Source organism: Mytilus galloprovincialis, chromosome 2 (genome assembly GCF_965363235.1).
Source record: "Mytilus galloprovincialis chromosome 2, xbMytGall1.hap1.1, whole genome shotgun sequence".
Lineage (NCBI taxonomy): Eukaryota > Metazoa > Mollusca > Bivalvia > Mytilida > Mytilidae > Mytilus > Mytilus galloprovincialis.
The window spans coordinates 19784093-19812014 of NC_134839.1; the positions used below are offsets into that span (position 1 = coordinate 19784093).

General features: G+C 31.3%; 1 protein-coding gene across 4 annotated transcripts; it reads right to left on the reverse strand.

Annotated features, from left to right (window-relative positions):
• LOC143063063 (TRAF3-interacting protein 1-like) lies at window positions 1–27905 on the reverse strand. Of its 4 annotated transcripts, XM_076234985.1 has the most exons (16): window positions 27611–27905; window positions 24806–24874; window positions 24165–24213; window positions 23611–23723; window positions 22743–22841; window positions 21864–22127; window positions 19814–19876; window positions 18598–18661; window positions 13739–13765; window positions 9525–9606; window positions 9066–9152; window positions 8582–8699; window positions 6413–6433; window positions 3260–3376; window positions 2427–2650; window positions 1–263 (listed from the first exon to the last, which is right to left on the reverse strand). In XM_076234985.1, exons 1-16 carry the CDS (start codon window positions 27737–27739, stop codon window positions 107–109), a joined length of 1683 nt encoding a protein of 560 aa, XP_076091100.1. In that variant the 5' UTR covers window positions 27740–27905; the 3' UTR covers window positions 1–106. The 4 variants fall into 4 exon arrangements, with proteins under 4 accessions (XP_076091100.1, XP_076091102.1, XP_076091101.1 ...); XM_076234987.1 differs by lacking the exon at window positions 13739–13765; XM_076234986.1 differs by lacking the exon at window positions 6413–6433.
• Between the last annotated feature and the right edge of the window lie 17 nt (window positions 27906–27922).

Here is a 27922-nt window from a genome sequence, read left to right on the forward strand (position 1 = left end):
TTGTGTAATTTATTTGCCTAGAACGCTGAACTGGCAACTAATATCAGTTTTTTTGCTCAATTTATATCTTAATTTTCTAAAGAAATAATAAATAATATTTAAATTTTCAAGATCGTGTTACACTCTGTAAGAGTTTATCTATTTTTTGGTCATTTCTAGCAATATTAGACTTGGTGGCTGCAATCAGATCTAGTTGATCCTTAATAGCTTGGTCAACTTCTGATAGTTGTGCTTTAAGCGGTTCTACTGCTTTGTCTGTCACTCTGAAAATATAACAGAAAAAAATATATTAAAGGGGGTCTACATTGATAAACTTTAAAAAGTCAATTAAGTGATTTTGCTAATCATAGTTTACTAACAAAAACACTATTAATTTTGAAAATGCTTTCATGCAATCTAATGTTTCTCCTGCATGAATCCAGTAAAAAATTTCCAAAGTTAATTTTGCTACACACTGATTCTCACTGTGACTTTTAGATGAAGAACTGCAATAATAGCACTTTTCCTTCAATCGCAAATGCCAATAAGTTTTAGACTAATAAATCATATATTTTCTAAACATACAACTGCCAGATTGATACCTTGAATTAACAGGCCCCCAAAGCATATGCATATCTTATTTTTGTGGAAATTAGTTCAAATTTGTCACTTGTATTATTTGTAGTGCAATTTACATTGTTAGTTAGGAGAGTAAAATACCTTTTGACACATCCAGCTAATCCAATTGACCCATTTCATGCCTTGTGACTTACATTTACTCTAATTAAAATACTTTTATTGTGAACCCAACATGATTATATACTTCAAAATTATTTCAATAGTTTAAATTTAATCACTGATATGGGTCGTTTTCAAAAAATGTCGAATTTTCAGTACACCCATGCTAACTTTTTTATTTCTAATGGAAATTTCAGTTGTAATGGTTTAAATGAAAGCTTGTCAGATTTGTGATTCAGAACATTAATAATAAACACACCTTACATCTATTTTGATAAGATTAAACTGCATTTAAGACCCATTTTGGGGGTATTTGTCTGCGTACAGTGTCAGAAAAACACATTTCAAATGATTTTTTTGCGATTTTCTGATCGGCTTGATATCTGCAAAAGGGACTTTTTAAGAACGTTAAATATTACTTTAACGAAAAATCGTAGCTTCTATATCATTGTATGTAACATATTATCTACAAACTAAATCGAATCTGCGTACAGGAGGTTCATGTCTTTCCTGTTACCGCTACTTAAATCAGCCGTTAAATTATTCTCCCTATGAATATTGAATCAGTCAGTGTTGATCTCAAAAGTACAAAGTAATCTTTACATTTAAAACGCCTCGTTTCTTGAACGACAGTGTAGAGAAAAGAAATTTCAAGACATTTAGTGAAAAAAATATAGCGTACTTTTTTTCATGTCTATGCTGTTACCACCAATTTTTATTAAATACACCAACAGTATACCTGTAAAAAGTGTAATAACGTGTTGGAAACCAAATTCACAATAGAAAAACATAATCACTTCACCAAAGGGAGTAGTTATTTCACAACAGCAATCAAAAACGAAGAAATTTGTCTATCCTGTTATGTCTATCCTGTTACTATGGTTGCTATGGTTACAGTAACAGGATAGACAATTGTAGACAAAAACGTCGTTAATTTTTTTATCTTAACATATAGGTGCAAAACGAATGAAATATTTCGTTGTTTGAAGTCATCTTAATGTTATAACGTCTTAATCTTCCCAATTAAGCATTCGCAGGTGCAATACTGATATCGGTAACAGGATAGACAAAAAGGTAACAGGATAGACTTTTATATAGTAATATATCAGAAACGTACGTTCCTGTTACCAATGAAATATAGAGAAAAGTAAACTAACTTATGAGGGATTTACTTGATGTTGGGTTTATTTGAAAGGGTGAAAAAATGCCGAACAATATAAATTGCTATCTTAGACTTGCATTACTGGTGGTAATTTTTACAACCTTTGAAAACTAATTTTTAGAGGCATTTTTCAATACAACCTGGAAAATTGGCAAATAGTCTATCATATTACAGAATGAATATATATAGAAGTTTATTCTCTTGAAAACCATCTAATTGTCTACGTAAAACAAGCTTAACATTTTATCTTAACCTTTTCTTAATAACCCAAAATTTCTTTTGAAAATGGTAACAGGATAGACAAAATAATGTACCACTGATCAAAAAATGTTTCAACATATTTTTGTATGACATCATTAAGATTGCATCTTTTAATATGTTGTTCTTAAAGTACTGTTTGTTTTCATTTGCTTATGTAGAGGGTTGTTTGAATAAGTAACTTTTAATATTTTTTTCAATTTCAAAATTCGACATTTTTTGAAAATGACCCATATATCAAATATATTAAGATTTCAGTTCTGTTTTTTTTTTAATTTGACAAACTAACCCTTTTTCCCTTTTCAATTCCACCTGATGTTCTTTGTTTTCTGTTTTCCATCTTTGTAATTCTTTTTGCATGGAATCTAAATCTTCTTGAACATAGTCCATAATTTTACCAAGTGGATTGGCACTACGTGTTAAAGTTTGTATGGAGCCTCGTAACTTATCTACTTCCTTTTGAACTTGTTCACGTTGTTTTCTGCGCTGTGCATCGGACATTCCACTTCTCTCCTGTAATGCAAGAATTAACAGGTTTATTATATTATGGTTCTGAAATTATCAGCCATTTAATTTTGTTATGTCAAAAATTTTGAAATCAAATTGAGACTCCATCTTTGAGAAAAATGTCTTGATTACGAAGGAGTACAATATTTACAAAACTAAAGCTTTATAAACTTTCTGACAGTAAATGCCTTCTGTTAATGTGCAAGTTTATCTATACAAAACAATTAATAATTATTTGGTGTTTAAATACAACTTTCAGCACTGTCAGGTTTTTGGTGGCATTCTGTTTTACAATGCAGAGGTAGCCAAAATGCCTGGAAAAAATCACTGACCTTCGGCAGAAAAACAGGTAATCCTTATCAATTAAGATTGGATTCAAACACACCCTCCACATGCTTAGATCCAACTTAAAACCTCAGTTTTGATAGGCTACAGATATAGAAGATAAACTACTTATACCACTGTTTGTTCAAGATTTGGGAATCAATTAAAGTTTTACAAAAAAAACTTATGTCAATTCTTTTCTAATCTCAATTCACCATGTTTATTAAGATTTTTTTCAAAAATTTGCAGTTAGGGCACAAAGAAAGTGTCAACACTAAAGCTTCTACTTACAATTTCTGTTTTCTTTGTTTGTTGGGGACCCTCTAGTTCTTTCTTTGTCTCCAATATTTTTTTAACTAATCCACCATGGTCCTCATCATCTCCGTCTTCTAGCGGTCGAGATAAGGCCTGAAAATGAGCAATCATATTTTAAATATCACAGATCAATTAACTTTATTTTCTGATTTTCCACATTGTTCTGATTCTTCTGAATAATTCAAATCATATCTCAAAGCTCCTTTCCAAATACTTATCATTTTATGTTTTTAACATCTTAAATCAAACTATGATACTTCATGAAGAAAGTGTTTACCTAGTCATAAAATATGCTGAAGTCTTATCATCAATGGATGTTTCTAAAGGCAAGTCTTATCAATCAATGGATGTTCCTAAAGGCAAGTCTTATCAATCAATGGATGTTCCTAAAGGCAAGTCTTATCAATCAATGGATGTTCCTAAAGGCAAGTCTTATCAATCAATGGATGTTCCTAAAGGCAAGTATTATCAATCAATGGATGTTCCTAAAGGCAATATTTTTACTATAGAAAGGATTTGAGAGTATCTTAGAAATAAGAATATCATCTGAAACTACTGAATATCTTATCCTGGTACTGTGGATTCCTGGCAAAATATTATCACAGATTGATGAAAGATATGTATTTGAGAGGATATTTGATTTTGTGGTTTTGCACAAATCTGCATAAAAGTCTTTAAAACAATTGTACTTATTTAAACTTTAATTCATGGTAAAACCTACATTTGTATAAACATGAAAACTGGTATCCCAAGATCAATAATGAAATAATGAATTCATAGTAATAAGACACAAACAATCCACATAGATATATAACAAATCTAATGAGGCTCTTTGTGTTCTGGCAGTTCTTAATCTTTAAAACTTCCATCTTGACTTAAGATAGTTTTAAAAAAACTTTAAAGTGAAAAAAATCATATGGACATCTTTTAAGTTTTCAACTACCAGGTATCTTGCATTTTCAAGGCTTCTGCATAAAATGAAAATCAATGCCTCTCATGTGTTAATATTATGATTCATGTGCTGAAATTTGGTGAATATAATAAAATCTATCTAAATAAGAAGTGATTATTAAGTAGTTGTATATAAAACATAAAATGTCAATGCATAAGGAATAGCATTAACAAACAATAACAAAAGAAGAAAAACAAAGGATTTATAGCAATAGTTTATTATGCATCTCAACTCAACTACCTCATTTCATATGAATATTGGAAGGATTCCTTTTTAAATAACGGGAGCACTATCTTTTTTTCAAATATTGGGAGAATTTAAGTTCTTTAATCTATTTAGTTGCTTAGTATTGTTACCATATTTTCTTTTCTGTTAATGCTTAGATTCCTACAGGAACAAATAAAACTATAGTTTTATTTTTACCCAAATTTTACAAAATTTATAATTATTAGCCGAAATTTACACTATGGAATCTATAAAAATCTTTGTTTTTCAGGATAAAAGAATATATGCATGACAATTTACAGAGGTTAGGAGGTCAAAGTATTTTTCCAGGGTAATAAGAAATGTGAATTAAAATATAATACAGGGGTAGGGAGGTAAAAGATTAAAAATTTCAATTTGCTGTTATAAAAACTATGATATCACAGCTTGTTCAGAAAATATTTTACCCTGAATTCTATTTTAGCCACAATTCCATTTTTGATGATGATTTTTCTCTGCAATGATTCAACCTATCTATATCTGGTTAAGGGATTACCAAATGAAAGGGAACTTTGAGACAATGTGAGTTGATGCATCTTCTGAACATTTTATTTTTGCTGGAGTCAACAAGAAAACTACTAAATACAGTTAGTAACGAATATAAAATGTTGATGTCTAACTACATGTAAATAATAAGAATTGAGATAGTAACAAGAAGTAATTGTAACAGGATGCTGTTACGAAGTCTCCCAAACAAAGCTCCGACAACTCCCCATTCATATGGTCCCATGTTCATTTGATTTGATTTTTTGTCCCATACAAGAATATATATGGCTTACGAGTAGGGATCTCCACCATTTACAAGTTTTCAAACAGGAGGGGTGGTGGTGACCCCCAGGGACTTTACTTACATTTCATTTGATTTGTTTTATTGTCCCCTACAAGAAAATATATGGTTTAGGGGTGGGGATCTGGACCGTTTACAAGATAATAGTACATACTCAAATTGAAGGGGTGGGGGTGACCCCCAGGAACTTCCATCTAATTTGATGTGATTCGTTTTATTGTCCCATACAAGAATATATATGGTTTAGGGGTGGGGATCTGGACCGTTTTCAAACAAGAGGGGTTGGGGTGACCCCCTAGGGACTTCCCTTTTATTTCATTTGATTTGTTTTATTGTCCCCTACAAGAATATATATGGTTTAGGGGTGGGGATCTGGACCGTTTACAAGTTTTCAAACAAGAGGGGGTGGGGTGACCCCCTAGGGACTTCCCGTTTATTTCATTTGATTTGTTTTATTGTCCCCTACAAGAATATATATGGTTTAGGGGTGGGGATCTGGACTGTTTACAAGATAATAGGACATTCTCAAATTGAACGGGGTGGGGATGACCCCCAGGAACTTCCATCTAATTACATGTGATTTGTTTCATTGTCCTATACAAGAATATATATGGTTTAGGGGTGGGGATCTGGACCGTTTACAAGATAATAGCACATTCTCAAATTGAACGGGGTGGGGGTGACCCCCCAGGGCATCCCCCTATATTTCATGTGATTTATTTTATTGTCCTATAATCATTTCTGAAGACTGCATGTATCTATCACTTATAGTTTTCAAGTTATATTCATTTAAAAAATTTTGAAAATAAAATCCCATAGGGTTCTATAGTAAAACCCTCCCTGCTTTCTACCCCCCAAAACACCCCTTAATAGACCCCAATGCACAAACGAAAGATTGATGGCTCACCTAGACATATTAGTCTACCATTTTATGAAATCCTAAGTCAATCTGACAAGCGGTTTTGGAGAAACGCTGCGGACAAGTTCATTTTTTAAAGCGGCGGAAGAAGAAGAAGAATAATAAAAATAATAAGAACTGAGCAAAAACAATAAGTCTCCAAACTTTGTTTGGGAGACTTAATTAAAAAAAAAAGAGTAAAGTACAACATTAATTGAAATTATTTACCCCATCAGGTGCCGTTTCTTCCTAATCAATGCAAAGTGTCAATGCAAATTTTAATAAAATAATTCAGCGTAAATAAATAAACGTTACAGTAATCCTTGGCACTTATTTGGTAAATGCAAAAGATGTGACTGCTGCAAACATCAAGTAGCACTATACAATACTGCTTTTTTTTCCTTTTGTAATAATGAATATTTGAAAAGAAATTTGAATTCAATTTACATCTTTGAAACTGACATTTTTATTCTTATCATACATGTCATATCCTTAATCAATATATATATACAGCTAAACCTGATTAAACTGGACCCTGAATAAACCGGTTTCCTATCCATTCCGGACGAAAATGAAAGTTCCATAATTTTCCCTTCAAAGTCTTTGCTAAATACTCTTTGTAATCCAGACCCTGTGTATTCCGTATTCAGGTCTAGTTATGCAGTCTGAATACTCTTAATTACATTAATTATTACCTGTCAAAACCGTTTTTTCTAATTTATTTCAATAATCGATATGCAATCAAAACATATTTGCAGACATCTTATACGTTCAGGTATTTCACATCCAATCTTTTATGGTAATATTCTTTACAAAGCACAAAAATGTCAGTATTCACCTCATAAGCTTACAAAACCTTTAAACAGACTTATTAAGAAGGGATATAGTTACGATACTGTTGTCAGGTCATTAAAGATTGCATATTTTGGCTTTAATATTGCTTCACTTATAGGGTCTTTGCATCGGAACTAAACACATTTATTTAAAAAACAGTTGTTGGCATGACACGGATTATGTTTTACTCATATATTTTATGATAGTATGATACAAAACCCCTAACGGGAGGGATTGTGCCTTATATTCATATGATGGAGACATAATCTTTCGATTAGTTTAATTGAGGTCTGGAGCTGGCATGTCAGTTAACTGCTAGTAGTCTGTTGTTATTTATGTATTATTGTCATTTTATTTATTTTCTTTTGTTGCATCTTCTGACATTGGACTCAGACTTCTCTTGAACTGAATTTTAATGTGCGTATTGTTATGCGTCTACTTTTCTACATTGGCGAGAAGTATAGGGGAGGGTTGAGATCTCATCAACATGTTTAACCCCGCTGCAATTTTGCGCCTGTCCTAAGTCAGAATCCTCTGGCCTTTGTTAGTCTGGTATGATTTTTAATTTTAGTTTCTTGTGTATAATTCAGAGTTGAGTATGACGTCCATTATCACTGTACTAGTATACATATTTTAAGGGGCCAGCTGAAGGACGCCTCAAGGTGCGGGAGTTTCTCCCTACATTGAAGACCCCTTGGTGGCCTTTGGCTGTTGTCTGCTCTATGGTTGGGTTGTTGTCGCTTTGACAAATTCCCCATTTCCTTTCTCAATTTTATTGCTTATACAAAATGGCTCTTCAGGATAATCAATTAATTAGACAGGTGTTAAACTGTGAACTGACAATTGTACAGTAGTGAGCTGTATTATTTATTAAAACATTATTAACATATCAATTAAGCTAAAAGGCATGCCGAATATATCTCCGATTGAACTTACGTTGTAACTTTGATAAACAAATTTAAATTGCAGAGTAAGAAATTTACATCGTGATTTCGAAATCCTGGGTTCCCTGTTGTGAACCCCTAAACAAATGATCTTGATAATGAAAAACACCTGGATGACAACAATCAATGGGTATTGTACACTGTACGACAACATTTCGATAGTGATGAAATAACGTTTGATAATATTCTGGCTTTTTTTTAAAATTGGTCATTCCAATGTTTTAAATTAACTATCATGGAAGTAAATCATAACTCTCTTCTCACAATCCAAACAACGCGAGTATTATGATGCAAACAATGAAAAATCAAGTGAAAGTATTTTCATTTATCAGATTTAATTTACAATCAGAGAGAACTTTTACATGCAAAATATCGGATGTCACAAGTCATTAACTTTCATAAACCAGGTTCCTGTCCAAACCGGTCCTTTTTCAAGTCCCGTAGCCAGCCGGTTTATACAGGTTTTACTGTATATAACCTACAATGATTAAAAGATGACATTGAACAAACAACATCACAGCAAATTTATGATTTATTGTCTTATGAGCATGCTCTCTACGTAATCATTAGCCTTAGATATCCTTGTATTCATATGTTCAACATTGAAAACTGTACAAACCTGGTCACTATCTTGTGGGGGTGGGGCAGTTTCCTCTACGACAAAAGTTTCATCCTCTTCATCATCAGAATTTTGACCATCGTCCACAATAACATTGGTAGGTTGTCCACTGCCCAGTCTAATAATAGAAAATAAATTAGAGAAAATCATCTTGTCTGCTGTATGTTTGTGTATTGGTGTCATTATTAAAGCAATTGGCATTCGCCCTGGCTATATATATCATGGTGGCAAGATTATATTGGCAAAGAAAGCCAGAGGATAAACTCAGACATTTGTCACTAAAACAAGCAATCCCTGTTTTGATTTAGAGTCCATAACTTTTCAATAATCTGGATATATAAAGTAGTACACTACACAGTAAAAATCTTTTTTGGAAAGAGAAGGAGTTTTTTTACTTGCATTTTTCCCCCTAAAAGAAATTCACTATATATAACTGTGTCTACAGACCTAGTAGTGCCATACTATTACATAATCTTCAGTTTACCTCATAGCTGGTTCATTTTCCACCATGGTTTGTTCTTTCCTCCTAGGAGGTGCAGGTCTAGCACTGCTTGGTCGTCCAGCTTTCCGTCTGACCAAAAATAAAAATTATGAATAAGGGGAAAGTGAATCTCTATAAATCTATATTAAATCAAAATTTGCAAGGGATGTTTATTCCTTCAGAAGCTATTTCTTAATCTTGACAAGCTTGCCTAATATATATGATATTCTATGAAGGTTTGAAAGTGTTTGATGTAAGTGTTTGATGTCTAAAATCACAACTATGACTCCTGCTAGTAAGCTGGATGACTCTGAGAAAGACATTTATAATTGTATTTCAATCTGAATCTAATAGTTATGAATACTACTTTTTGTTTTCAGAGCACTCCCCCCCCCCCTCCTTTTTTCCAAAAAAAACCCCAAAAAATCCTTGCTTCTGCCATGTATATATCTCTGTACTTACGAAGCCACTACTTGAGGAGGTAGATCTGCTTCACCCATAGAAGGTTCTGTTGAGGCCTGAATTTGTCTTTTAGGTTCATCTTCTATAAGAAGAAAGAATAATTGAAAAATAAGAAATCAGATAAGCTTTATCTGGATATGTTAAGATACAAAAATAAAAAAATTATTAGTTTAATCTTAATTTAGTATGATCATTTTTGATGGACAAAATCTAGTGGAATTCATTAACTGATAAAAAAATTATTAAGTTTTTATCTTCTTCAAATAGAAATTTTCCTAAAAATTTCATACTTATTCCTAGATTTCTGTCAGGCAGACCCTTATTAAAATGAAAATTTATAAAGCAACTAAGTCTAACTCATTGAACACTATTTGGTACGTTTAAATTTGAACACATCATATAAATAAACAGAAAATAAATGGACTTGGTTTTTTTTCAAATTTTTTAGTTATCCAAATTTGTCTTTCCTTTCTAAATATAATACATGGAGATAAATTTTCCAGAAAGTGCTGATAAATTGAGAAAATCAAGACATATAGATTCTACCACTGCATAGAGTGTGATACAATATTTATCCGCTCGAGACACTTAATTTTCAAATATAAAATGCTAGGCTCGCCAAGCGTTTTAAATATTTAAAATTTAACTGTCGAGAGTGGATAAATATCGTATTACACGAGATTTGGTGGTGGAATCTGCTTCACCCATAGAAGGTTCTGTTGAGGCCTGAATTTGTCTTTTAGGTTCATCTTCTATAAGAAGAAAGAATAATTGAAAAATAAGAAATCAGATAAGCTTTATCTGGATATGTTAAGATACAAAAATAAAAAAATTATTAGTTTAATCTTAATTTAGTATGATCATTTTTGATGGACAAAATCTAGTGGAATTCATTAACTGATAAAAAAATTATTAAGTTTTTATCTTCTTCAAATAGAAATTTTCCTAAAAATTTCATACTTATTCCTAGATTTCTGTCAGGCAGACCCTTATTAAAATGAAAATTTATAAAGCAACTAAGTCTAACTCATTGAACACTATTTGGTACGTTTAAATTTGAACACATCATATAAATAAACAGAAAATAAATGGACTTGGTTTTTTTTCAAATTTTTTAGTTATCCAAATTTGTCTTTCCTTTCTAAATATAATACATGGAGATAAATTTTCCAGAAAGTGCTGATAAATTGAGAAAATCAAGACATATAGATTCTACCACTGCATAGAGTGTGATACAATATTTATCCGCTCGAGACACTTAATTTTCAAATATAAAATGCTAGGCTCGCCAAGCGTTTTAAATATTTAAAATTTAACTGTCGAGAGTGGATAAATATCGTATTACACGAGATTTGGTGGTGGAATCTGTTTCTCTAACGATTTTCAAACAATATGCAGGCAAACTTATTCCTTCTTCGCGAATGATCTGCAAAACGATGTTTTTTTCTATTTGACGTCATCAGGCATGGTCGCCTTTTTCCATGCCGTCACAGTAGGAAATTCAGAAGAAAGCAAAAAAATTTGACGTCATAATCGATTTAAACCAATGATGAATTGAGATCAAACGAACCACACGTTGATTACTTTTTTTTACAATGGGTACAGAAAGGGATAAATTCATGAAGAATTAGAGAAATAAAAACACATACTTATACAACATCTGATAAACTCATTTTAAAACTAAGTGTGTTGCATGCATGACTGATTACAGCCACAATTATAGGAACTTGTAGCCCTTTTCACAAAAAATCTTAAGTGTAAAATTAATCTTATGATAAAACGCATACATGTTTTCTTATACAACCTGAGGAATAAAACTCATTTCAGACAGTGGCAAACTTATTTTGATAGACACCCCCAACCATCAACTCAAAGGCTAGAGAAAAAAGTTCTGAGCAAAACCCATCACCAATCAGCTATCCTAGTTTAGTTTTCCCAATTTGAATTAAGGCCAACTAAAATTAATTAGTAGATTTTCATCCAAATTTTCGAAAAACATGGGGCGGGTGGGAGGATTTTATTTTTTAAATTTTATTTCATATGAAACCCTTGTCACAAGTTCTTCATACCGCGGGGTATATGCTAGTGGAAAACAAGCTTGTATAATGTATATACATGTTGTATAAGGAATCTGACACTATTTTTTAAACTCTTAAAAGAAATCCATGATTGGCAACCACTGTTATACATGTAATTGCCGCTTTAGAAACCTATTTATAGTATACATCAAAGGGAAGAGAAATGCTCTCTTCAGTTGGACTAGACCTACACCAAATTTATTTTGCTTTTTAAGCAATGGTTTGTAGTCCACATAAAATCAATAAAATGTATTGGTACAATTGTATGCAACACAAGTATTTATGCAACACAAGTATTATGAGTACAAAATAAAATGTAAACTCAGTGTGGAAAGTAATTATGTGATGTAAAACATGAACTTAACCAAAAAGTAGTTTTTTAATGACCAAATTGAGGGTATTTGGACAGTTACAGAGGGTGTTTGCTGTTTGTCAACAAAAACAACAGACATGGGTAAATATAAGGGAATTGAAATGCGTGTGTCGACTTTTTTTTCTCAATATACGGTCATAAATCAAACAAATTCGTGCTTGTGTCAATTTCTTTAATCCAGTCATGTTTTTTGTACCAATTTGTTCTACGATTCTTGCGCTTTGGATATCAATTACAGTCCAAATTTCCTGACACAAAGTCATCGTATAAATAAAGAAAAAACACGGTTTTCGATTCACTTGTGACTACCGCAATTTGCGTTAAATGACAAGGCGTTTTACTTGTTACTCGAATATTTCATGCCCTTCTCGTTATCAATCTCTATTCTCGGTAGATGTCGTCATAATAGAGCAGCAGAATATGTCGTCTCAATCATATCGTTATTAGATTACGCGGAGAAATACAAAAACGAAACAGGAAGTGTTGAAAGAAACGAAATTATCGATGGTTCCCGGTAACGGACATGATAAAATCCGGAAATCGTATTTTTGTTAAATAAAAAAAATCGGGGCGGGACAATTTCAGAGGGGCGGGCGGGGATGAAAATCTAGCAATTAATTTTAATTGGCCTAAAAAACAGAATGAATCATGTAGATGTTAGAAATTTATCATCAGATTACCAATGGACAAAATGAGATGCAAACTAATCATCTTGATAAGCAGCCACTTTTTTACTGGGGATTTATGAATGGTTGCTGTATTTCACTTTCAGACTTTTCATCTAAATAATACAATCATATTTCTGCCAACAATAAAAAAACGAAGCTCAAAAACTGGATATCTATCTTAAAATCCTGGTACAAGTAAATGATTTAATTGTCCAAACAAAAAACTCTCTTTTAACTAATGCAGCCTTGATATGACTAACTAAGCTGTACATAGAAATGAAAAATAAATATATTCAGCATTCATTGATAAGCAATATATATTTTATTCTAGAAATTCTAAACTACATGTACATGTAAAAGGAAGGAGAAATCTCTATTCTATTCAAGAAAAAATAAGACATATCTTTTGTAGACAATCATAAATAAGCAAGCCATGTTATCTTATCTTTTTTATTCAAGGTCTCAATTATTAATTATCGTTAATTTAACCTGGAAGCTTAATTTTTAAATCAATTTATGAAAACTACTTAAGTAAATCTTATGATATTATAAAAATTAAGAGATGTGATATGATTGCCATTGAGTTTACTATCATCCAAAGTTCAAATGAAGTGGTTTTATTATAGCCAACTGTATAAGCCCAGCCAAACAATAAAATTAGGTCCTTGTGATCCCCCAAAAAACATGTTTTATGTACCGATAAATAGTAGAAGTAATAATGCAGTTGTTAATACCAACAAATGGATGATCAAGAGTAAACCCTTATATATACTGAAATTTTAAATCAAATGTTCATACCACAATTTTCAAAAAGCAGCTTTCATTTCATGATTGTCAACAAAGTAATAAAGAACAGTAACACTGAGCTTTAAAACTGCAATCTGTCATCGTGGTCATAGTTATGACAAGAATGTATAGAATACTTATTTCATGAACATGTTTCAGATAAAAAAAATGTTTACATATAAAGAATTAACTAATTTTTAAATACTCTGCTCTGAAAAATACAATAAATCAAGTTTTAAAGCTCAGCTCTGACAGACTTTCTACATCTATCTATCTACAACATTAATTGTGACCTGATAATAAACATACCTTCATCACTTGAAGCAACGTGTCGTCCTGTTAATGGGGCAAAAATAAATATGCCAATAATTAGCAAATAAAAACCCTAAAATGTGAAAAGCAGCTACTCAGCTAGTGAAATTGGGGTTCAATAAGAGAGGATTAAAGCACAGTGTGTGTAACTTTTTGGGGTTAGTTGAACCCTCATCTTCAATTTTTTAATTTTTTTCATTCTCAAGATTGCAATAAACCTTTTAATTTTTTAAAATTATTACAGATTAAAAAAAAAAATAATCAAAGTAGTTACTGAATGAATAGCTGTACACAAAACTTCACTTGCATCATTTGCATCAATATTTTTATCTTTCAAAAAAATAATTTTGTTATATAACTCAAAATAAAATTTAAAGTTTTTTCCATTAAACTTCTTACCAAAACGCAGAGAAAAGTTGAGTAGAGCTGCTAACAAACAGTATGATTTTTATGTACAGGCATGTGCAAAATGTGATCAATACAAACTAAAAATAAGAACTGCCATGAAGATTTTTTTTTTAGATGTCATACTACATATACAGTGTTCTAGGATTCCCATTACCCGTTACCCGGGGTAAGTGGATTAGGACAACGGGTAAGTCATTTTTTAGCCTTTGTCACCCGGTGGTAAGTCAATTTTCAAGTTCGGGGAAGCCGAAAAACTCTTGAAATTTCCTGGTCCTCTTCAATTTTCCCATATCTGCTTTTTATTTTTATTAAATCACAAGAAAAAACTTTGATAAAAGATCGAAGATTTTGTCGATGTCTATCGGCGCTTTTATTCAAGCACTCGTTTACTAGGTGTAATCAAGCGCAAAAGAGACCACATTCTTCTCCTATCATTCTAAAAGTCGGTCACGGTGTCGGTAAAATTGGAAAATCCGGATTGATAACTGGTGCTTAAATCGGGACATAAACGATTTTTTTTCTTGTCATCGAAGGAAAATAAACTTACAGTTGCATTTATTATAGCTCTTAATAAATGACATAGTAATAACTATAACATATTTGTCAAATTTAGTAAGAAATCGTTTTTTTTTTTAATTTTGTACAAAATTCAATCGTCACTATAAAAACAAAATGAGTCCGCATTGGTTGGCGGATTTAACTTTTAGATGTGGGTAAGTAATTTTTTTATTGATCTTACCCTTGGTAAGTCAAGGTGCCAAAAAAATCCTAGAACACTGATATACTTAAACATCTTGAAACTTTGTGAAATGTTAATATTTCATGCATTACGAAATCAGATACCATTTTCCTAGTAAATATATTGTACAAATACTATTTTCCTAGTAAATACATATTGGACAGATTTAAAGGGAAACTTCGCAAAAAAATCAAAAATTGATATTATGTTTATTCTGTATAAAAATTCTCAAATTCATAGATATTAAAGTTTTATTCTGCTAGATAAGAGATCACCATCGATTTTAAATTTAGAGTATCAATTCTCTGCGGTCGGCCATTTTGTCACCTTCTCCGATTTGCAGTCAAGATATGTCTAAGGACCAAAACAACAGTAACCCGATGTAGTCGTAATTGCGTGTCGATATCTCGTCAATCGTACGGTTGTTTTATCCGACTAGTTAACTAACTTGATACGGAAAATTTTATTCTTTTTTTTTAAATAACCAGGATCTGTTATTTTTAGACTGATAATATAGGAATTAGTGAAAAAGTCAAAATTTCAAATCATAAATAAGTCTTCCGTGAAACTTGAATTGTTTTCGAAAATCTAATTAGTTCATAATTCTTTTATGTAATAAACTTTATTCAAATAAATTAGGATCTTCGCTCCACTGATCACCCGCATGGCTAAAGGTATTACTCCCAAAGGTATTGGAGGGGGTGTGAGGTGACACGTCCAGGTATTCAAGCGATTTCCTGTCGAGTTTGCAAATTCATGCATCGTTTCACTTCTTAGTGTATTGATAAGTGTACACGGCCGATAACTTATAACTTTCCATTTTGAACTATTAGGTGTATAATATCAGAGACATATAATACATATATTATATGTCTCTGATAATATACATCTCTATCTTGCGTGTCCGAAAGTGATATTACTAAACTCATACGCTTGTTTATGAATAACATTTCTGGTGAAAAGAAATTTATTTATAAAATATAAATAATACCAAAAAAACAAAAAAACAGATTTGATGAAATAAAAATCTATATACGTATTTTTTCCAAGTGTAAATTTGGTAAAATGTAATATATACTCGTTGTCAATGGTGAAGGCCAGAATATTGATTTAAAAAAATGTACGCATGTTGACCATTCGTATATACGCCTGGATTATAAGTTACGGAACTATAGCGCAAAATAAAATATATACATGTATACATAGAACATAAGAAAGAAACATACATTTTGCGTAAATTGGTGTAAAAGTTTTGTAAAATGACAAGTTCACGTATGCCAACAGTATGTAATCATCAAATGTCGATAGACTATTGTATACCAAAAGAAGAAGAAGAGATTTAAATACTGGTCGATATATAACTATATTTGGCTCATCGAAGTTATGGACATTTATATATCAATTAGATTGTTCTCGAAAAAAGGAAGAAATTCGCCATCATCACAATTGTTCCGACATGTATGTAATATATATACGCAACTGGAAGTACACTAATACCGAGGGATGTGAATATTTTCCAGGAAAACTATAGAGTATCAAAGTTTCAAATCAATTTCAGGATTTATTTTCTCTCTTGATATTCAATGACAGCAATTTGCAGAATAAACTGCTTGTCCGCTTTACTGGTATTCTTGCCAGTTGAAACAGACTTATAATTACATTAAAAAATAGGGAAAGATGACATTTAATTCGTTCATTTTTTTTCTTATACATCGTTGGTCAAATAGCTAAAGTATTATATATAGTTACGGTGTGAGACGAAGAGTATTTTAAGAAGGACATTCCCGATTATGTATAAATTTTGTTGATGTTTTTCACATTTGAAAAGCATATCTGTTCGTAATTTGTTGATTCCATTCCAATTAGATCCTTTAATTTCCTGTCAATTTTTTAAAACATCTTTTTTCAAATATCTGAAGTATTCATGTGTTGTGAGATTTAAAATATTTTGATGAGCACATTAATTCCTAAATAGGTAATTAAAGATCACTTTGGATTGACTAAAATATATAATTGCAATTGTTAATGATCTGTTTGAAATATTTAAGGCTGCCGATCCTAATTTGAAATAGTACAATTTTTAGTTCATAAACTCGTGTTTAGAAGGCTATTTTTATTTATAAATACTTCAATTAAAATAATTCAGTATTTTATCGTTACTAAAGTATTCAAAAGTCATAATTCATTAAAAGAGATCTTATGCAAAATATAAAAATATACAACAGCTATCCAGTTATTGTGCGATCTTATTATTCCCGTTAATTAATTTTAATTATTTTTGTTTACATTCATGTGTCTGAAACTTTGTCTGACTCCCGTTTTCAATTGATACGAAATGTTATTCACACCTGAAATGCCAGTGAACCGTGACGCCTAGATTTCACTGAATGATGATCAAAAGATTAGAATTACATAATGCTAATCTTTTAATTACCTTGAGTTAAACTACGCATTCCACATTCTGTAGGTGTCACAAAACAATACACATTTTATTGTTTCCACCGTACAAGTAAGTGAAAATGATTGCTGGAATGAAGCAAAAAGGTCAGAATACAAACATGTATTTTTAATACACTATCGATCATGTCAGTTTCATATGTTTGTTTAAAGTATTTTTAGAAAAAAAAATCATAAAAATGTTCTATTGTATGATTTACTTTTATTATTAAAATTCGTTTTAAAAAATCCACACGATCTAATTTTAAAAGTTGCATGGCTATCACTTATTTTTCGTTGGTTAATAGCTACACCAAAAGTCGTCGATGCGCTTTAAATCGCGTTATTAGATGGTTAACGAACAAGACTTAAATGAGATATTTTCACTCCCGGCATGCATCAAAGACTTAAACTACGTCACATAAGTCAGGAAGTTTCAAAAAATAAAATTAATAATTCCCAATTTTCTTCTTTATTAAAATTCATATCAAAATAAAACTTGGTGAATATGTTTTTTATGGTATTATGAACATAATAAGATGAAAAGTGAAAAATCGCGAATTATCCCTTTAAGAATTAAAATGAAAGAATTCCTCCATGCAAAAAGAAATTATTTTTAGCCTTATTAAAATTGTTGCTTATTAAAATTTAAGTAATTTTTTCTCGATATGCAAACCTACTTAACTTAATAAATTTATAATTGATAAATATAACCCACTTGGAAAAAAACAATCTTGTAATATCTCTTTACATGTTTAAATCTACTATAATTTGATAATTATAACCAAAGAGTAAATATAATCTTTTAAAATTTTCTCCATAGTATACGTATCTCACCCTTTCTACTTTACAAAAATACCAAGCTTTTGTTTTCTTATGATGAGAAGATGTTTTATATTGAGTTGAAAAACAGTATATGCATTTCTTTTAATTTGAGTATATTTATCTTTTAAGAATGTTAATCTAATGTTACAGTGAAATTTTGTTTTGTTAAAAAATAGTTCAGTATCAATTTTTTTTTTACAAAATATTTTTTTTCCCCTGTATTGACAAAACTGACTTCAATTTAAGTGCATATTATACTAAATCAGGAAATAAACAGTGAATGTTAACTCGTGTCATTTGATAAAGATCTAAATTTTATCAATAAGTAAAATGGTAAAATCAATATGCTACCACTCAATGTTGTGTGTAAACATGAGATCATGAAGAAATAAATCAAAACACAGCAAACAGAAACAAGCTAACGATGTCAAAATCACTAATCAAATACCTCCATGTCTTCTTCTAGAACCTTTAGCTGACGTTGGTCTGGCAACTCTCTGTGGCTGTTCTGACTAGAAATAGAAATATAACTTTAAATAAGACATAAACTTGATATATTGATGACCAATTGGGCAATTTTTTGTTCTTTTGCTTGAAGCTAATAATTCATTTTTGACTTGTTGTGATTTTGTTGAGGTATCTATTCATAAATGGATCCAAGTTTGTTCTATGTTAATGTTTTAACTTGCATAAGCAGTGTTTTCCAATCGGCAGTCACGATCGTGAAAATATACAGGTTGGGAACAATCCCCCAAATGAGGGAAACCCCTTGCTTGAGGGACTGTCACTCAGGCAAGGGGCCATTTTACTGTTGAGGAAAAAAAACAACTTTAGATTTGTTAACTTAAAAGGGGTGAAAATCGTTTCATTTGGTACAACTTTTGTGTCCAATTATTTTTAATGTCAATAATGACAAAGAAGATATAAGTCCAGGAAAATTATCTAATTCTTGAACATGTTTTGACCATATAATACCAAATAGATGTATAGTTCTTTAGGAAAAGTTTTTGTAAATGATATAAATATGTGCTCATTTGTATTTCTTGAAATGTACCCTTCATAAAAGGGACAGTCATTACATTGAGAGATCACCCCTCATTTGAGGGGTGGTTCCCAACCTGATAAATATGAACAGGACTTTAAATAGCTAATCACAGAAGGATATTACTGTTCTGTGTGTCAGCACTGAAGCAGGGACAGAAACATGGTTTGATAGGCCATGCATTCCCAGAAGGGAGTCCTGCAAAAGCCATCATGATCTGCTATCCGAGATGCACAAAACTAATTTGTCAAAGCAGTGATAGCAGATCTAGAAGAATGGTTCAATTCCATTGCATGTGAATACAATACTAATCCTTCTTTTTGTGACCTCCACTCACAGTAAAAAAAATCAACCTGTTTGAAAATATTAAAAAAAAATCTATGTGTATCCCAGCGAAAGTGATTCGAAATAAATTTCAACAAATTTATAATTCTGGAGCGCTATATTTGGTACCCAGAAAGACACCCTCTGTTACACCAATTGATAACCTGCTTATATGTCAAACTTTAACAATATAATCACACCTACACTTCAGTTCAAATAAATTATTATCTGGGTCCAATGTATGTTTTATTGAACAGCTTTAAGGAGCTTTATGATAAGCTTTAAGTATAATAGCTACCTCTGCCTCTCCACCATTCATTAAAGCTGGTTCGTTCTCTTTTCCTGCTTCCTCTTCTTTCTCCTATAATAGAAAGGGAATTGGATCTTTAAAACAAAAACAAAATCAGGTACATCAACAACAAAAATTTAAATATACATATTGTACACTTCAATATATTTATTACACAAGAATAAGCAAAAAATATTTTAAACTGACTACCATTATTGGAGTAATGTATGTGTTTATAAGTATATATAAAAATATAAGTTTTAAGGAAAAAAATTATATGTGGTGATTATGAAAACTTTATTACCTTGTTTAAAACTACAATTATGACATAAAATATATACGGATAAAAGAAAATATGTTTCTCAAGACAAATGAAGATTTTAACAGATCTCAACTAACATTTTTTAAAAGTCATTTAAATAAGATTTATTTTCAAGACATAATATTTTTAAAAATACTCAGCATCAAGACAATATGGAAAACAATCTTGATAACATAAAATAACATAAAAATATAAAAAAAAAAAAACAAACAAAATATGTAAAAGAAAATCAACAGCAAGTAAAATGTAAATATAAACAGTGATTCATGTAAAAACATGGTAAATACTAGTGAATCTGAATGAAATTTCATTGAATTAATAGCATCCTACAGAGCCTAAAAAAGCAGCTTTCTCGTCTGTAGTACGAGTCCTACTCTTTTATTTTCAATTTCTGAAGGAAATACTTTTTAATGCAAACAAAATCTACTGGAAAATACTTTTTAATGCAAAAAAATGTACAAGAACATTTTTTTACAAATAAAAATACAATATATCCAGCAAAAATATACGATTTATCGTAATATTTTATATTTTCTGCAATGGTTGTCTCTTAGACAAAATTGTGTTAAGTGCCGTAAGCTTATATCTTTAATCTGTGTCCATAGTCTGTTTTCTGCTTTAATGACATTTTTTTCGAATTGGACTAATTCCATAAATCATTTTTAAAATATTGGTATCTCAATCAACCTCTAAGAATTTTTTTGACACAAAATCAAAAAAGAAAAACAATCAACTTATAAACTGAACATGAACAAACTAACTTGAGAACAGAACCTTTCTGAACTCACTACAGTTGGATTAGGACTTGTACTGCTTTCATTATTTTCAGTATTAGCCCAGGAATTGCCAATATGTAAATCTTTTGATTTCTTTCTAGAAAGTTTCCCTTTAACAGGAGAGCTTGGGTAATGTGGTTGAGGCAATTTATCACTGCTACTTCTGCGTCTCCCAAGTCTTGATTTTGGTGGACTTCTATTACCTTCTTTGTCTAATTTCACTGGGATTTTCGAAGGCTTTCTTTGGGGACTAGTTATATTTGGCTCAGATTCCTGATCCCTCATAGCCATTCTGCTTTTTGTACCTGATTTTCGTTTCTTTTTAGGAACCTTTGGAGCTGAAGCAACCTCATTTTCAGCTGTTTCAGAGTTTTTTTCAGGTAAAACAGCAGATTCTAACTTTTTTTCAGAGTTTTCCTTATCTAAATCTGTCTTTCCTTTAGACCTAGGTTTGGCACCTCTGGGACGATTGGCACGAGAGGACTTTTGACTATCAACCCTATCCCCACTGTTACTCTCCCCTGGACCTGAAGTATCTGATTTCTTGTTGACGTCTTCAGCAAAACCTGTTATAAGATCAGTGCTAGAACAGGATGTATTTCCATCATCATCAGCAGTCAAGAACTCAGCAAATGTGTCCTCTTTTTTAACAGGAGCTCGCTATTTAGGAATATTTACATGATGGTAAGCAAAGATGAAGGAACAATTCTTAAAACAAAAATTTTCACATTCTAACTCATCTAATACAAATAAGAAAAGCTTATCTGTCAGCCTAGCTCATAAATTATTGAAACCCACACATGTTTAATACCTTTTCTTTTGATTTTCTTTAAACTTAGCTTTAAGAGAATATATACATAACACACAATTCTACAAAAGGTAGGTGTATCAAAAATACATGTAATGCATATAATGAAATTATTTCAAGTATACTCATTCCTATTGAAAAATTATAATTTACCTTTCGTCTTCTTTCTTTTTCTTCATCTCTATCCCTATGTCTTTTCTCTCTGTCTCTATGTTTGTCATCCTTGTCTTTGTGTCTATCTTCCCGGTCCCTGCGTCTTTCTTCCCTATCTCTGTCTCTACTTTTCTCTCCCTTGTCATCTTTGTCTCTTGATCTATCTCTGTCTCGTCTGTCTTTATCTTTTCTCTCATCCTTTTCTCTTCTTTCATCTTTTTCTTTTCTGTCATCTTTGCTTCTTCTTTCATCTTTTTCCCGGCTCTATAAATTTTTAAAAGACAAACATATAAAGATTGTAAGTACAATTTACTTGGTATCTACAAATCATGAAAAGACAACTATGCCTCATTATCTGTGTGTAGACATGCAGGAGCCTCAGAGTTGACACTGTAAAACTTTAACATGATTACAGTGAGAGGATAATATATGTATTACAATTACTTCATATCTAAGCACTTGGAAAAACATTTTCTAATTGTGGGTTTAGCGCCAAATAAGACAACAACCCTTTGAATATTATGAGTTGAGTATGTGTTGACTAGAGCTTCATACAAACAATTGTAATTAGAAGATTAAGACCATCTCTAGATAAATAGAGAATGTCCCCATGGGATACAGATGACGCCACTCTATCTTGTATATTGCGTTATAAATGGACATCATTTCAAAACACTAAAAGGGACACCACTCAAATTATAACTTGATAGTTTTGTGGTAATAGGCAATGTGTTTAAGTTTCATAACATTTGGTTGATTCAAACATGTAATGAATAGAAACGAAAAAAATCAGCTGCAACATGGGCAGAATAACAGTAAAATTTATAAAGAGTCTAATTTGAGACACCACTGTACATCTACAATTCATAATAAACTAACCTCTCTCTTTTTTTCTTCTTTCGGTTTTTCTTTCTTTGGTTCTTCCGCAGTATCGCCTGCTTTGTTTAATACTTTGTCAACAATTGCTCCATTATCAGCCTAAAAAATAGTACAAAAGTTTTATTTCTTTTAATATGCTCTTTAATCAATTAGATCTTGACAATTCATAGAGGTTTTTTTTTTATCAAAACTTTCACGAAGAAACTGCACAATTATTATGGGTATGAGTTACATAACATTAGGTGGAGACTAACTAAATTTAGAGAAGGGAAATTATTTTTCAGACGTATGTATGGATGGGAGTAACACTTAATGAGGCAGAGGGGAGATAAATATAATTATCTTACCTCCTACACATTTCTAGAAATTTGATTGGTCAAAAGCAATCATGCAGAGACTATGCCTATTCCATATTAGGCGGGGCTTATTTCAATAAAAGGTTAGTAGTGGTGTTACGTCCCTTTAAAAAAAAAAAATGTACTAAGAAAATTTTTAAAGGTTTCAACAGTTGAAGAAATTGATGATGAAAGATTAAAATGAATTCATAAAACACATTTAAGCTAACAAGTTGTTTTTGTTAGCATTTGTTTTTGTATGACCAATGGAAGTAGTTTCTTAATGCTAATGGTATTGCAGACTAGCTCACTTTGATAGGCTACTAGTCTAAATACCACATGTTAAGATAGTTGATAAGATAAGTTTGTTACATAGTTTGCTAATGACATAATATGGTATATATGGGGTCAGTAAATTCAGTATGGGGATAAGAGTTTCGCTCTAGCCCTATATGGAATTTACTGACCCCCTATATACATGTACCCTATTTGGTCACTTGCACACTATGTAACTTATAATCCACATAACTTACATTTGCATTTATAGCTGTTGCCAAAAGTTGTAGAAATTCATTTGTCTTCTCTGGTTCATGTCCTGCTACAATCTTAGCTGGTTTTACTGACATAGACTTTTTAGTGGCTATAGCTGTAAATAAAAACAACAGTATTTTGAAAAGATACATTCATTTTCCAACCAGGGCATTGGGTTTAATAATATTTTTAGAGGGGAGAGTACTACTGAAGGGTCTGTTGTGTGCTTAAAGAGCTTAATTAACATACTTTTCATTATGGGTTTACTCATTGTTGAAGGCCATATAATGACTGGTAGTTTTCACATCCCTGTATTCTGATATTTGTCAGATAACTGTCTTAATTATGGGCTATCATATTGTAGTTACAACGTATTTTAGCACCAACATACTTCACATGCTAAAACTATGACATAAAAAAAATTCTTCAGTTTATGATAAAAGCCATTTCAGTGTTTTCATATATTGCAAGTGTTGTTTTTTAGAGAATGAAGGACCAATGCCTTTTTTAATAATTCCAGTACATTGTACATAAAACAAAATAAATATATACATACCGACCATATCTACAGCCTTCTGTAGAAATGCAACTTTACTATCTCTGTCCTGCAAAATTATGAAAGATTATGACATATGTACAAATGCAACATTTATACTGTTATAAAAATTGTGAAATATACATGTATTGCACCTGTATGTCTGTAAATGTATAGAGTGCACATAAAATGCATTTTTACTTCCAATTGTTATTTCTTGGAAATCTGTTCACAGAATTTTGTTTGGAAATATTTAATTTATTGCTATTAACATTTCTGTTTTTTAACAATATGAACATTTAAGGGAGCACTTAATTTTTTTTGCTCTCTTAACCATTTTTAGTTTGAGTCATGTATGAAGCAATTGGAATTTGCAATACTGGCGGATGTTATTTTGTTTACCCTTTTTTCTATTACAAAAATGTACACTTACAAACATGTATGGAAATAATTATCATTGGTTTCTATTGAAAAAATTGAATCTGGTATTCAAGTATTTTTGTAGTTTACATTGTAATGAAAATGTTATATTCATTTTTTGTACCATTGAAATTAATTCAGAATTGAAGTTTTGAATTATGTTTGTTCCTGCTTTTCAATCTTCTGATACCTAATTCTAATTCACCAATTTTACACATAAACAATCTTAGTGTATTATTTACCTTAACATTCTCAGAGTTCATCTCAGCTTCTGTGAACAGTCCTTTCATGAAGCCTGTTGTTTTGATAACCTATAATATAACAAATAACTTTATAAAATTAATTCATCATGTTAATACATTTTATACCATTTTATTAGTCTTAAATGCATCAGGTACATTGTACATTGTAACTGTGAATACAAAATAACAATGATGCAACTAGAAATATAAATGTGTGTTTAAATATGTTTTAATTGTTCTAAATAAATGTCCTGTCATCTACTCTAGTGGAAAACAACCATGATTTTTTACTGCTCTTGCAGTGAAATGTCAGTGAAAACAGGTTAAAGCCAGCACTGAACACACAACACAGTAAGCTTGTTTTGGCCATACAAATATTTTTTAGCAAAACCTGAACATCAGAACATGTACAGTCATGACAGTACTATAAATGACATTGACATTTAGGAAAGTACATGTATATCTTATAGTGTTTCCTGCAGCTTTTAAAAAGGGCAGGGTAATTGTTAGCTCAGAGGGCACATTAAGCGCGATGGACAACAATTTTAGGGCACTTACTTAACATAAACAGGCAATTTCTATAAAATGGATTCATTTAAAACATTCTAGTTTAATACTATAAAAAGGACATATACATCTGTAATCAATCATTAAAACAAATTGTTAAACAAGAAAAAGTGTTTAAAACATATATATATGAAATATTTAAAACAATAAACACAATTAAAAACAAAATCAGTTCTTTAAAAACAAGAAAGCACTATGTCATATACATGTATATAAAAATATTGCTTTGATCATATCAATTGTCATTGACAAATCCTCCTTTTTTCCCTAAAAACAGGTTGACACATTCCCTGATATCCAGGCTCATTTTTAGTAACCAAAATTTATTAAATTACAAAAAAAAATAACTTTACAAATTAACCCCTTCCCCTCTACACCCTTTTCCAAATTAAATTAATATAGATACAACAAGTTTTACTACTTTCATGGCACTACCATATCAGCTGTTTATTTTAAATGTCTATAAATAGCCAGACATAGTTGTCTGTTACTTAGGTGTTTTCCCAAGTATTTTTCCCGCCTAAAATGATCATGTGACATGTTTGTAAACAAAAGAAAACATTTGATCAAGGAATTCATTTATTTTCTGGATTATTCTGCTTTTAATAATTTAGTTTGGATTTTTATTCATTTCATTTAAGGTACAGTCAAGCATTTGTATTTAAAAAATAGTTTGCAAAGAATTTTTACTTTTTAATTTGACAAATGTCTCATGATCGCCGTTCATTGGCTTGTTCAACCATGCAAACAATGTAAATTATGTAAATTAGAAATCTATCAGCTGTAAAAAAAAATTATCTAAGCATCACATCGATGTTTTATCATTAATCTTCTAGGCAAAACGATGTTTCTGGGACTTGGGGGATACAATCAGGACCCGTGATTAGTATCTGTATTCACTATTCATAATTCAATCTATTGCAGTTTGCTAATCAGCTGATTACGAAATCGATTACAAAATGGCGACCTAGTGAACTTTTGTTTTGAAGGGAAATAACTCGAGCGGTATTCATAAAATATGTCTTTCAGTACCGGTTGTTTATTACGACGATAAAGGCATGGCGTCAGGAATTTCGACAAAATTAGGGCAGGGCGCCAATTTTTTTTCCCAAAAAGGGCAGGGCGTCGAGAAATCGCGGCAGGGCGCCATTACACGCCAAAACCACCTGTAGGAAACACTATCTTATTTTGGAAATATTGTTCCCAAATCCAAATCCATCATGAGTATCTACATGTATGAGTTATAGGCTACATGTAAGATGGATAGCTACAAATGTATAGTCTTAGAGAGAACTATGTTGGAGAATTACTCCCTTGCTTTCACTGGTAATATTTGAGAACTTTTTTAATAGGTCTATAAGGTAAAGCTTTTATACATGATTCATTAACAGACATTTACATCCCTGCATTTTCACCAGTTAAACTAGTCTATATTTCTGATGTCACAAAGTTCATGATGCTTATCTTATTCACAGATAACTAGAAAGAATTGATTTTTCAATGAGGCCATGCGAAAATGTTTGTTGGTTTCCCCTTACCCTGAACATCAGGTCTATTTTACACCCTCGTGCAAATCAATTCTATTTTTTTTTTTGCAGAAGAAAAAAAAGTGTTGCTTTGGTTTTTATTGACAATATTCAACATTGTTCAATGATTCTTTTTAAATTGTCTTAAAATCTCTTAAAAGTGTTTCAAGAAGGGTAACCCAAATGCTTATAGCCCTGCAATGATTCGAATTGAAAAAAACCTAGAAAGAGAGTAAAGATCATCAAGCTCTACCGCATAATACACCATCTTGTTGCAATAAGAGGACATGACACCAGATTCCTACTACCCTACTCGAGAATACAAAAACAACAGCAATCATTTTTTTTATCTGCTGTCGTCACAGCTTCCACTTTGGAAGGATTCAAAGACAGCCTCCAGACTGAGACACCTGCTTCATGTTGGATATTTCAGTTTTACTTGTATATAAAACCACGGCACAATGGCTTTTACCCGGATTTGTGTACATAGTATGTTGGAAAGATGTTTCTTTTAGGCATGTGTAAATAGTCATTTGCGATAATACACCAGAGGTGGTCACTGGTATGCAAATCATTGAAAGAAGAAGAAGACCTGTACAAGATGACAAGTATAAATAGACGCTCACGTACATCGTGTATATGTTTATTTCCTACCACAAATATACAATTTCAACCTTCATCAAAGCTGTTCATTTAAGCATGCATTTCTTACCGACGTCATTATATCATGCAGAAATCTAAATGGGGGTTTTCCTAACAGTTTGTCTGTAAGCGGTGGTTTCTTGATTATTTTCCCCAACGAATCTTGGGTCTTTTTCACGATTTTGGGGTCTAACGACATTTTGTCGGTTGTTTTGAAGTGATAACTTTGCAAAAATAGTGATGAAAGATTTCCTTATTCCATCTGTTATCGTAATATCTCAAAAACAAACTACTCTTCAGAATGTTGGTGATTTACAAAGCTCTAGCGTACGGAATTCTATCCCACAAAGCAATTTTCCGGATGTGTAAATTTATCAACTTC